At 38.1% G+C, this 17,818-nt stretch overlaps 1 protein-coding gene across 1 annotated transcript in view; it reads left to right on the forward strand.

Annotated features, from left to right (window-relative positions):
- TXNDC16 (thioredoxin domain containing 16) overlaps nucleotides 1-17,818 on the forward strand; it is a 104,440-nt gene that overhangs the window by 11,105 nt on the left and 75,517 nt on the right. The window contains exons 2-6 of the mRNA XM_055131465.1: nucleotides 4,354-4,426; nucleotides 4,553-4,847; nucleotides 5,964-6,046; nucleotides 10,229-10,302; nucleotides 10,857-10,931. Coding sequence (XP_054987440.1) covers nucleotides 4,685-4,847; nucleotides 5,964-6,046; nucleotides 10,229-10,302; nucleotides 10,857-10,931 — 395 coding nt within the window. The 5' untranslated portion in view covers nucleotides 4,354-4,426; nucleotides 4,553-4,684. The remainder of the gene's footprint in view (nucleotides 1-4,353; nucleotides 4,427-4,552; nucleotides 4,848-5,963; nucleotides 6,047-10,228; nucleotides 10,303-10,856; nucleotides 10,932-17,818) is intronic.

Here is a 17,818-nt window from a genome sequence, read left to right on the forward strand (position 1 = left end):
ATCTCTTGCTCCCTTATCAAAGATTAGATGATCATACATTTGGGGTTGTGTGTAAGGGTATTCCACCCTGTTCCATTGGTCTACGGCTCTGCCTTTGTTCCAGTACCATGCTGTTTTAATTGTTACTGCTTTGTAGTAAAGTTTGAGGTTGGGGAGGGTGATGCCTCCCATCGTCTTTTTCCCAAGAATTGTTTTAGCTATCCTTGGACGTTTGTTGTTCCATATGAATTTTAAGATTGCTTGATCCATTTCTTTGAAGAATGTCATGGGTATACTTATAGGGATCGCGTTGAATCTGTATAATGCTTTGGGGAGTATTGCCATTTTGACAACATTGATTCTCCCTATCCACGAGCAGGGTATATGTTTCCATTTCCTCATGTCCTCTTTGATTTCATGGAGTAGAGTTTTGTAGTTTTCTTTGTAGAGGTCTTTTACTTCCTTGGTTAAGCTGATTCCGAGGTACTTGATTTTCTGGGCACGATTGTGAATGGGATTGCTTTTTTCATGTCCCTTTCCTCTGCCTCATTGTTTGCATATATGAAGGCCATGGATTTTTGGGTATTGATTTTATAGCCTGCAACTTTACTGTATAAGTCTATTGTTTCTAAGAGTTTCTTAGTAGAGGTTTTAGGCTTCTCTAGATATAGTATCATATCATCTGCAAATAGTGAGAGTTTGATTTCTTCCTTTCCTATCTGGATGCCCTTAATCTCTTTTTCTTGTCTAATAGCTATCGCAAGTACTTCCAGTACTATATTGAAGAGGAGTGGTGAGAGTGGGCATCCTTGTCTTGTGCCTGATCTCAGAGGAAAGGCCCTTAGTTTTTCCCCGTTGAGGGTAGTGCTTGCCGTAGGCTTGTGACAGATGGCTTCGACTATCTTGAGGAAAGTTCCTCCAAACCCCATTTTGGCGAGGGTTTTCATCATGAAAGGATGTTGGATCTTGTCAAATGCTTTCTCTGCATCTGTTGATATGATCATATGGTTTTTATCTTTGCTTTTATTGATATGGTGGATTATGTTGATTGATTTCCGAATGTTAAACCATCCTTGCATCCCTGGGATGAATCCCACTTGGTCGTGATGTATGATCTTTTTGATGAGTTGTTGGATCCTATTTGCTAATATTTTGTTGAGGATCTTCGCATCGGTGTTCATCAGGGATATTGGTCTGTAATTTTCTTTCTTAGTGGTGTCTTTGTTTGCTTTTGGTATTAGGGAGATGTGTGCTTCATAGAAACTGTTTGGGAGAGTTCCTGTTTTTTTAATTTCCTGGAAAAGTTTGAGGAAAACAGGCAGCAGGTCTTCTTTAAATGTTTGGAAGAGGGGCTGGAGCCATAGCACAGCGGGGAGGGCGTTTGTCTTGCACGCGGCCGACCCGGGTTCGATTCCCAGCATCCCATATGGTCCCCTGAGCACGGCCAGGGGTGGTTCCTGAGTGCAGAGCCAGGAGTAACCCCTGTGCATTGCCAGGTGTGACCCAAAAATAAAGCAAAAAAAAAAAGATCTTAAATGTTTGGAAGAATTGCCAGTGAAACCATCTGGGCCTGGGCTTTTGTTTTTGGGGAGGTTTTTGATCACAGTTTCAATTTCCTTAACATTGATGGGTCTATTCAGGTATTCCAACTCTTCTTTGTTCAGTCTTGGGAGATTGTAGGAATCGAGGAATCCATCCATTTCTTTTAGGTTCTCCTGTTTTGTGGCATATAGACTTTCGAAGTAGTCTCTAATGATCTTTTGAATCTCACTGGTTTCTGTTATGATGACCCCCTTTTCATTTCTGATTCGATTTATTAGGGTTCTTTCTCTTTCTTTCTTTGTGAGTCTTGCTAGCGGTTTATCAATCTTGTTTATTTTCTCGAAGAACCAGCTCTTTGTTTCATTGATCTTTCGGATTGTCTTTTTGGTTTCCATGTCATTAATTTCTGCTCTAATTTTTATTATTTCTTTCCTTCGATCTGGTTTGGGTTCCTTTTTCTGGTCCTTTTCTAAGATCTTGAGTCGTGAAGTCAGGCTGTCTATGTGGGCCTTTTCTTCCTTCCTGAGGAATGCTTGGAGAGCTATAAATTTTCCCCGTAACACGGCTTTAGCTGCGTCCCATAGGTTTTGGCAGCTCGTGTCTTCATTCTCATTTGTTTCTAAGTATTTTTTGATTTCTTCCTTGATTTCCTTCCTGAAGTTTAGCCGGATAAAGTATTCTTGGTGAGGCATTCATTTCATTGAGTCTTTTCACTATGTCCCACCATTGTCTTCGGGCTCGGAGGGTTTCCTCTGACAGGTCTGCTGTAAATCTGAGGGGTGCTCCTTTGTATGTGATTTCCTTCTTTGACCTTGCTGCTTGCAGAATTGTGTCTCTATCTATAGCATCCGTCATTCTGACTATGATATGCCTTGGAGTCTTTTTATTCGGGTCTCTTTTTGCTGGTACTCTTCGGACTCCTTGTATCTGGATGCCTGCCTTCTCCAGCTCTGGGAATTTCTTAGCAATGATGTCTTTGACTGTGTTTTTTTCATTGGGGTTACTTCCCTGTGGTTCTGGTACTCCAATGATTCTTATGTTGTTTCTCTTGAAGTCATCCCCCAGGGCTCTGATTCGCTCTATAGCCATTTTGAGGTCTTTGGCCATGATTTGTTGTTGTCTATAAGCTTTCTGCAGCTCATCTTCCAGGTCGCTGATTCTGTCTTCAGCTGTAGTCATTCTACTGTTGAGGGCATCTAGTGAGATTTTTAATTCGTCTACCGATTCCTTTATTTGTGAGACTTCCGTTCGTAGGTTTGAGATTTCTGTTCTCATTTCTTCCTGTATTTTGTTGGTGGACCGTTCCAGTGCTTCATTCATCTCCTCCCTTAGTTTATTGTATGTCTGTTCCATGGTTGCTTGGAGTAGGTCGACTCTCCTACAGATCTCCTCTCTGAATTGTTTATCTGAGAGGTCGTAGATGTGAGTAGCCCCCATTGATGTTTCTGGAATTTTTTCTTCTCCCTCTCTTGGTGGAGGGGATTTTCGCTGCTTCCTCATATTGTTACGGAAGTATAGAGTTGGAACTTTGTAGTTATTTATTCCTTTTTCTTCTTGTGGAAAGAAGGGTTTCTGATCGTGCTAAACTTCCCTTATTAACTGACAGCTTTCATAGTGTCAGACAAAGCTAATGGCTATTTTGCGTGTTTGAGATTGCAAAAGTGAATTTTCAAAGAAATACAAGTACCGATTGAGCTGAGGTAACAAAGAATAACTGCAGCCGCTGTGAGAGGAGGCCACGCCCACTTTTAGACCACGCCCACTAAGATATGGGACCCGCTCCCAGTGTCTTCCTGCGAGGGCGGCCGCAGTTAGGGGGCCAGGTCAGGAGACGGGGCGCGGAGGACACGGGGTGGGGCCGCTGCAGGGTCTCGGGGAGTCCAGGTGGCGGGAAGCGGGGCTCTGGAGGGCGTGGCCGAGGGTCTGGGACAGTACCTGCGAGGGCGGGCCGCAGTTAGGGGGCCAGGTCAGGAGATGGGGCGCGGAGGACAGGGGGTGGGGCCGCTGCAGGGTCTCGGGGAGTCCAGGCGGCGGGAAGCGATACTTAGATTTTTGAAGTATTGACCATTTTCAGTTCTGTTCAATTTCTACTTATCAAAGAAAGGAAATTAAGTACCTTCTGTATCTTTGGGTTTTGCTTCTTTCTCAGAGCTATTGTTTTTCCCTCTCCTAACCATCAGCATATTTCTTCTCTATAATTTAAAGGTTTTTTTATGAAGAGAACACTTTTCATTACAAATGAATTTTATTCTCTGTGCATGTGAAAAGTACACTCTATGAATATATAAGAATATCTTCATGAGAGTTTTAATGGTTTTGTAGATGTATTTCAGATGTCTGATTCCTTTGGTAATACTATTATATGGCAACTTGATTATTATAAATCCATTCTACATAGATAAACTCTCCAATTTAAACTTGTTTTGGAGCCTAGGGACATTAGTGGAATGGGCTTTTTATGCTAGAATCAAACCTTTATGCTATGTTTGATTCCTGCTCCACTCCTCAGGGTCCCCTGAGCACCACTGGGAGTGACTTCAGCATTGGACCAAAAATTGCTGCCAAGCACTGCCAGGTGTGACCAGAAACCAAACAAAAATGTCTTGGTTAATGTTTGAGAATTAGTATTAGAACCTTTAAAAATGACAGCTTACCAGACCAGTATTAACATTTTCCAGATATCTTTTGCTATCCTTAGTTATCAAAAATCAGTAATATTATCAAGTCAATGTCATTATATTGTTCTACTCTCAAATTTTTCTCTTATTTATTTTCTTTTGGCTTCTGCTGCAGCCTTTGATGCTCAAGGTTTACTTCTTTTTCTGTGCACAGGGATCACTCCTGTTGGTGCTCAAGGGGACCATAAATTGAAATTGGGGATCAAACCCCTATGACCTTGTGTATGGTAAGTGCCTTATCCACTCTGCTACCTCTCTGACCTCTCCCCAATTTTTAATTAAAGGAAACACTAAAATTTTAGAAAAATTAAATATACTATATAAGTAATGTCTTATATTATTCTTTTTTTCAGATTTTGATTTTTTAATTTAAGAAATTCATTCAGCAAAACTCCATCGAACTTATGCCAAATATTGTCATAGGGAAAAGATCACAGCTGTGAACATAGAAAACAAAATCTCTTGTCCATATTTACCTATAGCTAATGATGTCTTCTGGTTTCAATGTTTTTGGAATTGGCATCTCTTTTGTTGTGATATGTATTTTGCATAAGTTACCAGTAGACTCACTACCAGAACTGAGTCCCAAGGATTTTTTCAGTACATTACAACAGGGAAAAGCCTCCTTAGCTTATTTTTGTCAAGCTGGTAAGTATTTTTTGTATTCTAATATGATTTTCATGATGTTTCTATTGATGTTTAATCAATATGCTCTTTGGAATCTTCTTGTTAGGAAGATTCTTGTTAATAATATGTGCTGTAAAGCTACCACTGTACTATTCGGCATCTGCTATTTGACTCACTATGTGAAGTTGATTAAATCATTTAGACTTTTTGCCACCCAGAAGGAGGAAATTGTACTTTCTTTTTAAATTGTCATGATTATTAAAAGATCTTGCTACCATGCATAGTCCATAGTAATTACTATATTAGAATTAGTTGTTACTGTAATAACACATAATTTTATCTAGTTATTTTTGATACACTGATATTTGTAGCATGTGAATATTTTAGAGTATTATTAAATTTAAGTATTATCAGATAACAGCTTAGCTTAATAATCTGCTTTAGTGTATATTAAATATATTGAATTTTAGTTTAATAATCTTCTTTAGTGGCACATTAAATGAATATTGAATACAACTAATAGTTATGATGATCTCATTCAAGTTTTTGTTTTGTTTTATTTTGTTTTTTGTTTTTGGACCTCACTCAAAAATGTTCAGAGGTTACTCCTGGCTCTGCACTTGGGGGTCACTCTCGGCAGTGGTTAGAAGACCATATGGAATGCTGGAGTTGAACCCGAGTTCCCTGCCTGCTATACTGTCACTCTGCCCTTCATCCAAGTCTTTGTGCCTTAAAATGCTCTTCTTAGAATTAGTAATGGAATGAGTCCACATAACTGTTAGCTCTGTTGTGGTATTTTAAGATAGTTTTGAAAGGCTTTTTATATTTAAAGTTTATTAGTGTGTAGCATTAAATTTGGAAAAAATGATACCAATAATTACCTTGTTCTGGTGTAGGAATGTTTTTAAGATTACTTACAAGCTTAAGATATGTCATGATTAAAACAGAAATAAGAATAATGAGGCAGTAGAAAATAAAGGCACAACATGTGTTTAGTTACTTGATTATTTGTTCTTACATTCTAATTGGGAAAACTAATATCTTCTTTACTTTGCAGCTGTGGGATTTAATGTTAAAAAATTTATCTTTCCAAAGGGAAAAGTCATAAAACATTAATAGAATACTTCTTATTATTAGATTCTCCAGGTACCTCTCTATTTCTTGAAGAACTAAATGAGGCTGTTATACCTCTCCAAGACTATGGCATTTCAGTTTCAAAGGTAGATATTTATGCTAATATATTTCTAGTGACTAATACTTTACAACTGTATAGTTAAGACTGTATAAAAATGCACTGTTACACAACTTTTTCCAATGCAAATGGTAAATTTCATTTTTCTTGTTTCGTAAAAATAAACAGAACCTAGGAAGATAGTTCCAAATTATTGTATAAGTTCATACAGAGAAAAGAAATCTAGTTGTAACTCATTAACTTAGAAAATAATTGTATTTTGCAAGCTTAACTCTGCATAGGCTTTTGATGTCATTTAAAAAAAACTCTCTTTATTATGTTATTTTTTTGTTGTTGTTGGGGTGGGGGAAGAGCACTCCCAAATAGCGTTAAGAGGGTCTGGGAGCTAGATAAGTCTTGGCCAATTGAGCCTGCTGTTCAATGTAAGGGTTCAAGGATGCAGTGTTATTTGGGCCCTGAGGTACTAAATATACCTGGGCCACTCTGGTGGTGCTTACGGGTCTATAGGGATGTACCTGGTGCTACTCTGGAGATCATGTGGTGCCAGAGATTGAACTGGAGTTGGCTGTATGCAAGGCATGTGCCTTAACCTCTGTCCTGTATTTCCAGACCCTGTATTCATTTATTTTTTTTTAACAGAAATACTAGTTCACACGCTATGATTTTTTTTCAGTTTTTATTTGGCACTGTAATTTACAATACTGTTACTGATAGTGTTTTCATATGTTTTAAAGTATAATTTCATTGTGTTCAAAACGTATGTTCTCACACCCTAGCTATCACCAAAGTACCACTGTCCCGCTACCAGCCCATTAGTCTACTGTTTCCACTTATTCTTTCTCCTTGTCTGGTAACCACTCCTCTGAATCATGCATTTGGTTTTATTTGTTTTAATCTGTTCCTGTGATTTTATTTTCTATGTCCCATATATGATTGAGATAAATGACATTTGTCTTTCTCCTTCTGACTTTGTTCACTTAGCATGACCTTCTACAATTCCACTTAAGGTGTCATAAAGGAAATTTCATTTTTTTTCCTCACAGTGGAGTAGTATAGTATTTCTTTTTGTCTATGTACCAGATTAAAATTATACATTTGTTGGGTACTTGATTATTTTTTGTATTTTTTTCATTGAGGTATTATGATTTGCAATAGTTTAGTTATTATTTTTCCATATCTTGACTATTGTAAATAGCACTGCAGTGAACATATTGCACAGATATCTTTTTTTTAATTATTTATTTTTAATTAGTGAATCAACATGAGGGTTGCACAGATATCTTTTTGAATCAGTTTTCTTTTTTTTTTATAATTTATTGGTTTTTTAATTAGTGAGTCACAGTGAGGGTACAGTTACAGATTCACACATTTTCATGCTTGTTTTACTCTCATGCAATGTTCGAGAGCCCATCCCTCCACCAGTGTCCATTCTCCACCATTTATGAACCCAGTATCCCTCCCACCCCCCTATCCCATCCCCCCCACCCCACTCCGCCTCTGTGGCAGAGCATTCCAATTTGTTCTCTCTTTCTCCTTTTGGGTGTTGTGGTTTGCAATAGGGGTATTGAGTGGCCATCATGTACAGTCTCTAGTCTATTTTCAGCATGCATCTCCCTCCCCGCTCAGGATTTCCAATCACATTTTACTTGGTGTTCCCTTCTCTATCTGGGATGACTTTCCCCCAGCGTGTGAGGCTAGCTTCCAAGCCATGGAGCCAACCTCCTGGTATTATAAACTACTATTCTTGGGTATTAGTCTCCTACTCTGCCATTTTATTTTTTGAATCAGTTTTCTGTGTTCCTGGGCTAGATACCTAGGAATACAATTACTGGATCATATTCAATTTTTAATTTTTCTTCAGAAATATCCTTACTGTTCTGCACAGGGACTGAACCAGTTTACCTTTATATCAATAGCTAATGAGGGTTCCTTTCCCCTGTCCCCCCTCCCCCCACATTTCCACTTGTACCTGTTGTTTCCTTTCTGGGACATGGGGGTCACACCCAGTGGTGCTCAGGGCTTACTCTTGGCTCTGCACTCAGAGATCATTCCTGGTAGGGCCTTGAGGGCCATACAGTTGCCAGGGATTGAACCCATTTCAGCCATGTGCAAGGTAAATGCCCTGCCCATCATTCCTACTCCAGGACCTATTTTTTTTCTGACCATTTTTGGAATACACCATTTTCAGTGATGCATGCCAAAAGGTGATATGTCATTTTTTTTGTGTATTTCTCTGATAATCATTGATTTTAGTTATTCTTTTTGGGGAGAAGTTTCTTTACTACCTTTTCCCTCATTTTTGGATAGGTTTCACAAATTTAATAATTATTGGAACCTATTATAATAAGAGAAATAAAATGCCACAGAGGTTTAAAGGAAAGAAAATATATTGCTCATCAAGGTGGAAGGTCATATGTAGTATTTGGGAATGACCACAAAAAGGAATATTTTTGTGATAATCGTCAACATTTAAAATATCAGAAGGCAGATGTGAGCAAAAACCAAAATCACAAATAAACGTATTAAATTACATCTGAGTTAAAGGATCCAGTAAAGACAAAGACTTTCAATTTGGGTAGCAAGACCCTCTGATGTGCCAGAAATAAGTCTTTCAAAATAAGATTTTAGAAATATTCAGAGTACACAAAGATACTTGTAGTGGTGCAAATGATAGCCAAAACAAAGTGGGTTTAGCTTTGGTGTATCAAGTATATTTTAAAACTACAGCAGCAATAACAAAAAACCTTTAGGATCATCTGTGATTGTTTTTCTATAAGCCCATCTGTCAGCAAGTCCTTTAGGTTCTACCATCAACACTTTCCAACTCTACAACTTCCTGTACCTTCCCTTTTACTTCCCTTGTCCAAACAGTATCACTTCTCATCTAAAAAACCACAATAGCCTTCAATGATTGGTCTTTCTCCTTTCTCTCATCTCACTGAGCACTTCTCCCCATGAAAGCCAGTGTGTTGGATCACATTGCTGCCCTCTCAGAAAGACTTCCTGGTGTAGTTAGGATAAAATGGAAGTTCCCTACTCCTCTGGATATTGATTTCTGTCTTACCTCATTTTCTGTTCATCTCCCTGCCTTGATAGTTCCAGACATGTGTTGGTAATTTTCCTGTTGTCTGAGCCTGCTACCTGTTATTTCTCAAGATCGTTGCATATGTTTCCCCATGTGCTTAAAACATATCCTTTCTACACATTTAAGAATTTGTATGTTTTGTTTCATTACTTCAATTTTTGGAGCAAATGTCACCTCCTCAGAGAAGTTTTTGTGATTACTTTTCTAACATGTTCTGTCACATACTAGAGCCTTACTATTATTTTTAGATACTTAACTTCACAATGTACATTTATTATTGTATTAGATTTATTCATTTAAAAAATTGCTTCAACTTTTAGATTTAAGTTTTAAAGGTAAATATTTACAGCAGAACTGTATATATTCACAGCAAAACTATTCCTCCTGGCTGGAGCAGTAACTAACATATGTTAGATGTTCAAATTTATATTGAATGGATGAATGGATAAGGCTGGTGTGATAATGCCAGTTTCATTATGCTCTGACTTAAAATAAATTTTTTAAAAAGTTACATTCACTAAAATTCACTACTTTTGGTTATGATTATACTTTGACTTTTATTTCTCATTTTTTATTTGACATTTTTTCTGAGTATCATTTCTCCTTTTTCAGTATTTTAAAGTCAAATGTAGCTTCCCTAATTATCAATCTGCTTCCTCAAATTCTATTAAAATTAATTTGAACAACAGTGAAAAAGTTTGTCTTTAAAAACTTACAAAATGACCTAAAATTAAATACTCTTTTTCCAGCTACTTATTTCACCCAAAATTAACTGTTCTTCCAAAACTAACTACACTTCTTGCAGCCTTAAGTTTTGTTACATTGGTAACCCATTTGCCCCATCTAGAAATCTCATTTAAAAAATTTTTGTCCTTTTGTGTCTATCACAGGCTACATATTCATGTTCAGTCTTCTTCCTACTTTTACATAAAGTAGGAAGCCATTTTTTTTCTTCATTAATTCAGGTCTCAGCAGTTCTTTACCTATCCTGTTTTGCCACTCTTTTAACCCTTATCTTTTTGCTTTCTTGGTTACCACTGATATATGTATATATATATGTGTGTATATATATATATACATATATATATATATACACACAAAAACCTGAAACTTAATCTTTTAAAGGTTAATTGTGCCAAAGAAGAAACATCAAGATATTGTGGAAAAGAAAACGATTTGATGAAAGCATATTTATTCAGGTAAACTATTTTTTTTTGAGAATGAGAGCCATACAACTGTTCCTATAGAATATTCAGTTGCATAAAATATCACCAGACCAGAGTAAATTTATGCATGGGGTCATATGAAACTTAGCATAAAGTCCTAAGAGTATTTGTTACTTGAATTTTTGCTTTTGTATCAAAAAATGAGAACAGCACCTCCTTGCAGTATTGCTTTGATTGTTTGTGAACATCTTACACAAACTTCTATTATAAACTTCTGGTAAGTAAGCACCTAAAATTTTTTGCTAAGATATATCAGGCAACTAAAACTAAGACCACTGCTATTTCTCTCATACTTATATTGTTCACAGGGAGGGCAAGGGAGGAATAGAGGGCAAGGCAGAAGGGGAGGGTCCTGGGCCTTGATTTTTCAAGGTCAACACATTTGTAAGTGTGTTTTTAATAAATATTGAGTTTGTATTGTGGCCAGTACTCTTGATTGTTGCATGAGATAATAGTTAAGTGGATTAGTCATAAGTAAAGTGAATTCCAAGGAAATAGTTCTGTTACACTTTACATTTCTTTTACAGGGGTAACATATTACTCAGAGAATTTCCAACAGATACCTTGTTTGATGTGAATGCAATAATTGCCCATGTTCTCTTGTAAGTATAGAGGGTACCCATTTTCTTATTTACTTGTTATCTATTTTATCTTGGGCAAATATAATCTATAAAATGAATAGGGCTTTAGCATATTGGCAGGGATTAATTGTATATAACTTGTTGGCTTATCTTCCTTAAAGAGGGTTTGAATTTTCTTGAATTACGAAGGATACAGAAACATATAAACTATTGTAGTAGGGGATGACAAAACAGAACCATATTGTTACTTTTTCTCTGATTCTACATGTGGAGTAAAAACTTTACCAGGTAAGAAGTCCTGGCTTTTTGGGCCACAACCAGTGATGCTCAGGGACTATTGTTGACCCTGTACACCTCTGGCAATTCTCAGCGGATCATGTGTGGTGCAGGGAATTTGAACCAGGATCAGTGGGAATCTCTGTACTATCTCTCTAGCCCCTCTCACTGAGAATTTTAAAGTGTTTAACATTCTTATTGAGATTTCCTGTCCTCTGCCCTCTTCCCTCCACCAGCTATAGCTTTGGTTTGCTCAGTGTAAAAATTATGAAAATAATTCCAGCACAAACCTGAGTAGAGAGGGAGGATTAATCTAAATTTGACTTCTTGTCATCAAATCTCAGGTCTATAATTTAAAGCTACCTGAGCTGTTTCTGTCATGTACTCCTGAAGTCTAGTAGTATCTTTGGAGGCCTGTATAGAACTACAACTATTTAAAGTCATGAATTGATGTGAAATTTTACAACTTAATGTCATGGTTGAATGCCCCCTAAGATCTTGGCTGATGTTGACTATCTTTGTGTTTTACTTAACTCTCTTCTTCCTTCTTATCTGTCCGTTTATTCCCACAAAAATTGGGTGAAAGTTAAATTACTGGCTGTGTAATCTCCTGGTGGCTAGGGAGATCCCCCTTGGCTCTTCCTCTCCATGCCTGCATTCGGTGGAGTCGGGCCATTTCCCCACTTGGATGGCTGATGCCATGGGCGGACGAAGGAGGAAACGAGGGCCAAGCAAGTTGATGACCAGTTGCCATTTATTCCATTCCCCCCACGTGACTTTTCCAGTCTCTCTAAGCTCTGCATTCTAGTCTCACTCTGTTCCTCATTGCCGTCTCCTCCAGTCCCCCATGCTCGTCTTTTCATGCTCCATCTCACAGCCACCTTGCAGCCATGTCTCTCATCTCTCCACGCGCCTGCTTCTGCATTCTTCTCCTACATTCTTCTCCCTCTGTCCCACTTGCTAGTCTCCCCATGCTTAATCTTACTGCCCTGGTCTCTCCCTAGTCTCTCTCCATCTCCCCGCAGTGAGGGTAGACACCACACCTGTCCAGTAGCACAATCAACATATTAAAAGCCCTTCCTGATCACTGATCAGGCTCAAGGGAGGGAAATACCACCTAGGGGTGTTTCTCCTGTCCTTAGTCCAATAACTTAATTAACATATTAATTAACATCTTAACTCTACTTAATATTAGAGTTGTACAAATTATACAAATTATTTTGTATGGACACAGTAAGAGATACATTGAGCTTGTAGAGTGGCTCTCCTGGGGACATCTCGCTATAGATCTCCGACTGTAGTGTTCAGGCCAGATTAATCTTTCCTAACCCTAGCAGGGTCCTAATCTAGATGTTATTTTTTGGATCATGACAGATTTGTCCATGACCATGCTCTTAACTTATAGTTAAGTATTATGGCACTTTGGCCAGGCCCATTTTGATGCTAGGGTAGCTCACTGCTTGCCCTGTGTCCATCCAATCCCTCGTTGGGACCCTGCTTTTGGGGTTCTAGGAAGTAAGGGCAACTGAAGCTTAAGTCGAGAGAACAGATGCCAAGAAGTGAATATCATTTGGAGTCAATTAACTCCCAAGTTACAAAAGCATAGCATTAACTGTCTTCTGTGTCTATACAAAAAGGACATTGCTCTGAATTAACTATGCAAAAGACTTAAGGAGAAAAGAAAAGCAATATTTACAAGTTAACAGAGTGCAAAGAGATTACAAATAAACACAGGGGAATGGGAGCACTGTGATGGGAATAACCCAATAAACCTAAGCTACCTGTGGCAAGGCAGAAAGGACAAACCAATGTTACCCTATTACTGGCAATTTAAAATTTGGAGGAAAAAATTATGCTTATCACTTGGTTAATTGATGCTTTTAAATGTTTCACTATAAATAGTATGTTAACCCAGGTCGTTAGGAATCTCTATAAACCTTAGGCCTGTAGGCTAAGAACCCAATTTTGGGATGAGAAATGGCTTAGATATCTGGAGGGTGGGTTCCCACAAAAAATCTTAGAATATCAACCCCAAATAATAGGTCTGGTATTTGTTTTCAGAAACCTTGTTTCTGTGGCTATTACAGTGCACAGCTGATGACGGTCTTCGACTCAGAAATGAGATTCAAGAAACAGAGAAAGAATATTCTTTGAAGGATTGGAAAGGGACCCCCACTACCTCCAATTTTGGGTGGCAAGGCCATGTAGGACAACTGATGACAAGTGGTTTTGAAATAGTTGGGCCTCAGATATGAAAGGGTATCAGTACTGGGGACCCTATTCTCTGAGCTGGCTGGGCTGTATGACTTGTTTCACTTTAGTGCTACTGTGAGGATGCATTCTTCCTAGTGTTCCACTAAAGTTGATTTATAGAACATTATATAGTATTCCTTGGACAAATTATTCATTTATGTTCCTGCTGTCTGAGGAAACTTGTTAGGTGCAGGGGATATAAAAAAAGAATAGAATGGGGCTTCTGTTGTCCAGGAATTTAGCATTTTTGTTGAGGATTCTTTATGAACAAATATATAGTAAGTAAAATAGAAATTTGTTTGCATAAGGCATTAAGGATTTATAGATTGGGAGTAGTTACTTGTATATAGACTAAGAGTGGCTATTGGTTTCTGAAGGCTTTTTGACAGAAGTAGCACATGGAGTTTGCTTAGTGAAAAAAGAGAATATAGGGAATGTATTGGAAGAATGTTAACAAAGGCATAGTGATCAGAAGAGTTGGGAGATGGGGACCAGAGCAATAGTACAATGGGTATAGTGTTTGCCTTGCATGTGGATGACCTGGCTTAGACCCTTGTTATCCCATAGCATACCCAGAGCCCACCAGGAGTGGTCCCTACGTACAGAGCTAGGAATAAGCCCTGAGAACTGCTGGGTTTGGTTTAAGAACAAAAAAAGAAAAAAGACTTGGAGAGACTGACCAATCTATACTAGAGAATGAAATGTGAAACAGGCGATGATAGCAGAGTATACTGGTTCTATGAGAGTATGCCACACAAAGCATCTCCACTTTGACTCAATTATTTTCTACTCCTAAAATTTCTTCATTTTCTTTCCCTTTGTCCATGGATTCATAATCGGCAGGTGACTTTTGGTTGGGGCTCCTTGGAATAAGATGATTCCTAGCGTCAATGCTGGATCCACTCCAGTGGGAGGACAAGGGTGAAGTAATGGAACCCTTATCACATGGTGAAATCAGCTTCTCTTTTGGCTTCTTGCTTATAGTGTCAGAGTATGTGAACGAAAGTTTGGCTATTTTAGCTTGGCTCACCATGTGTGAACCCCCTCCACACCTGACTGCTCAATAGAGAGCTATAGGCAGGAAGTATTGATCACATTAGTCCTCCAGAGCTCTTCCTAGTGATCATGAAATGGGTTTGTGGGAATATAAGCACCTGTAGAAACCACTGTATGACTTTTACAATCTAGGACTAAATTAAAAAGAGGGATTTCTCTTTTAATGCTCAGTAGGTAAAAGTAGCAGGACTTTAACACTGTTTATTTGTTAATAGTCTGCAAAACTTCATGCTTGAGTTTATCTATGATCCTTTCTTTATCTTCTTTTTAAACTTTTTTATTGAATCACTGTGAGATAGACCATTGTAAAGCTGTTTATGATTGAATTTCTGTCATACAGTATGCCAACACCCATCCCTCTACCACTGTACATTTCCCAACAGCAGTGTCCCTGAGTCCCCCCTCTCTTCCTCCCCCCTTCTTTTTCTTACTTTCCATCTCATTAGACCCATGTCAAATCTGATCCTCTTCTGAACTGGGCTAGGAAGAGAAATATACAGATGAGTCTACTTTAACAAGTCTATCAAATTTCAGTCTCAAATAAAAACCTGTAGCAGTTTGAGCTCTAAGATACATAAATCTTTAGGGAGCATGCTAAGACAACCCCCACCGATACTTTACGGGAAGAATAAACTCAGGAGAAAAATAATTGTCAAAGAAGTAGAATTTCACCAAGGGTGATGTCCTCACTATTGTTCAAAAAGTGTGATAACTGACTCTTAGAAGACATTATTTTATAGACGTTTTCAGTAGTGATATTCAGACAATTGAAAAATCTGACTCAATAGTGTGCCATGTGATAGCTCTGTCTTACAAATTAGCATGAAGGCAAAAACTAAATTTTTTTTTTTTTTTTTTTGCTTTTTGGGTCACACCTGGCGATGCACAGGGGTTACTCCTGGCTCTGCACTCAGGAATTTCTCCTGGCCGTGCTCAGGGGACCATATGGGATGCTGGGATTTGAACCCGGGTCGGCCGCGTGCAAGGCAAATGCCCTACCCGCTGTGCTATCGCTCCAGCCCCCAATTTTTTTTTTTTTTTAATTTTTTTTAATTGAATCACCATGTAGAAAGTTACAAAGCTTTCAGGTTTGTCTCAGTTATACAATGCTCGAACACCCATCCTTTCACCAGTGCACATATTCCACCACCAAGAATCACAGTATGCCTCCCCCCACCCCCCCAGCCCCCGCATCCCCCCACCCCGCCTGTGTAACTGATAAATTTCACTTTACTTTCACTTTAAAAAACTAAAATTTCTTATGTCATATGGGCAAAACATTTTTCTCTTGCACTCTTGCAGTTGCATACTATTCATAGAAATAGGTCTGCATTGTTGCTTAATATCTTTGCTCATTTCTTAAAATTGTGCTTTGAATTTTATTATTTAATTTTTTGTTAAGGCATTGTGCTTTACAAAGTTATTCATAGTGGAGTTTTAGGCAGACAGTGTTCCAAAACCAATCCCATGACTAATGTCAGCTTTTGTCCACTCTTATCTCCAGTTTCCCTCCCACCTACTGTCTTGTCTCCTTGACAGGCAGATTTTAAAATTTGGTTATTGTAGTTTGTACCTCGGGCTTTCAGTTTCATTGGTTCTGTGGTTGAGATATGTAGACATACCCCACTGATGTGCCCAAGGCCCCTGCCCCATTACCTCTTGTCCTTCTCTTCTTTCTTTCAGTTTCTCTTCTACTCTGCCATTCTCATTTCTATAATCTGGGGACCAGGGTTAATAATCTGAATTTTATTATTATTTATTTAAAGTAGTACTCTTGATATTAATAAAAAAACAAATTGTACATCCTCCCAAGCTTGTCATTTGTCTTTGAATATCTTTCTTTAATCTTTAAACAATTATCTGATCAAATTTACCTTTTCTTTTTGGATTTCTGGAACTTAAGCTGTACCAAGGTCTCTCTTATGCCCTTGTCACAGAGAAATAAATACTTCCTCTTTTAATGGTGATACTTGGCTATTCAGTATTGCTCTGACAGTTTGAGGCTCAGCCCAGCAGTGGTTATGGGTCACCAGGGCCACATCTGGAAGTCATTTGGTGCCAGGCATTCAACTCTATTGTATAGTGGGCTGGAGCAATAGTACAGCAGGTAGGGCACTTGCGTTGCATGCGGTCAACCCAGATTTGATCCCCAGTACCACACATGGAACCCAGAACCAGCCAGGAGTGATTCCAGGGCACAGAGCCAGGAATAACACCTGAGCACTGCCAGGTGTGAACCGAAAAAACATATATATATATATATATATATAATGTATATATAGAGAGAGAATCATGCAAGATATTTTAATAGGTCTAAAAAAGTCATCTGTACCTATTCTGATACTTCTACAGTTCATCGTTGTCATTGCCTCTTCATCGTTGTCATCCTCCTCCTCCTCCTCCCCCCCTCCTCCTCCTTCTCCTCCTCCTCTTCCTTCTCCTTTTCCTCCTCCTCTTCTTCCCTTCCCCCCACCCCACAATTTCCAGGAACCTCAAAACAAAAAGAAGCTAAACAAAAATTGAGTTACTTCAAAGACCTTGGAGAGATTCCTCAATGGGATGTAGTACTTGTTTTGCATTCAGGATGCTGCTGTTTGCTCCTGGGTTCCTTAGGCATGCTCCCCTGAGCATTGGCACGAGAGACTCCTGACATGGGCCAGGAGTAACCTCTTTGAGCAAATGCTGAGTGTGGCACCAAAACAAAAAAAGTGAAACATATATATATATATATATATTATATACACACACGCATATATATACATATATATATACACACATATATATATTTTTTTCTTCTCATTTGGGTAAAAGTTCAGGGTATTGATTTATGGATGATTATGGTAGGACTGTGTATCTTTTTGTGTGCTTTTGTTTTTGTGGGGGTGTCAGGGATGGAACCTGGGTTGACCATGTACAAAGCAAACCCCTTACCTACTGGACTATCACTTCCACTCTTGTATTTATCTTTTAAGGAATTTCCAGTCTCTTTTTAGAGTTGCTATTCTATGTTGATTTTCCTTTACAAAGAATGGGTTTCTGTTGTTTCATGTTCTTGCCAACATTTAGTATTGTCAATAAAAAAGTCAACCATTATAGTTGATATGAATAATATTTATTGTTTTGATTTGTAATTACATAGTGAGAAATGATGTTGGGCATTTATTTCATATGATTATTTGACATCTGTATAATTTTTTGTGGGTTTTTAATGACTTACCCATATTTTAATTGGATTGTGCTATGTTTTGTTGAGTTTTAAGAGTTTAAAGAGTTCTTTTGTGTATTTTGGATGTAAATCTTTTATTAATTATGTTTTGCAAATA

The sequence above is a fragment of the Sorex araneus genome, chromosome 3 (assembly GCF_027595985.1).
Source record: "Sorex araneus isolate mSorAra2 chromosome 3, mSorAra2.pri, whole genome shotgun sequence".
Classification (NCBI taxonomy): Eukaryota; Metazoa; Chordata; class Mammalia; order Eulipotyphla; family Soricidae; genus Sorex; species Sorex araneus.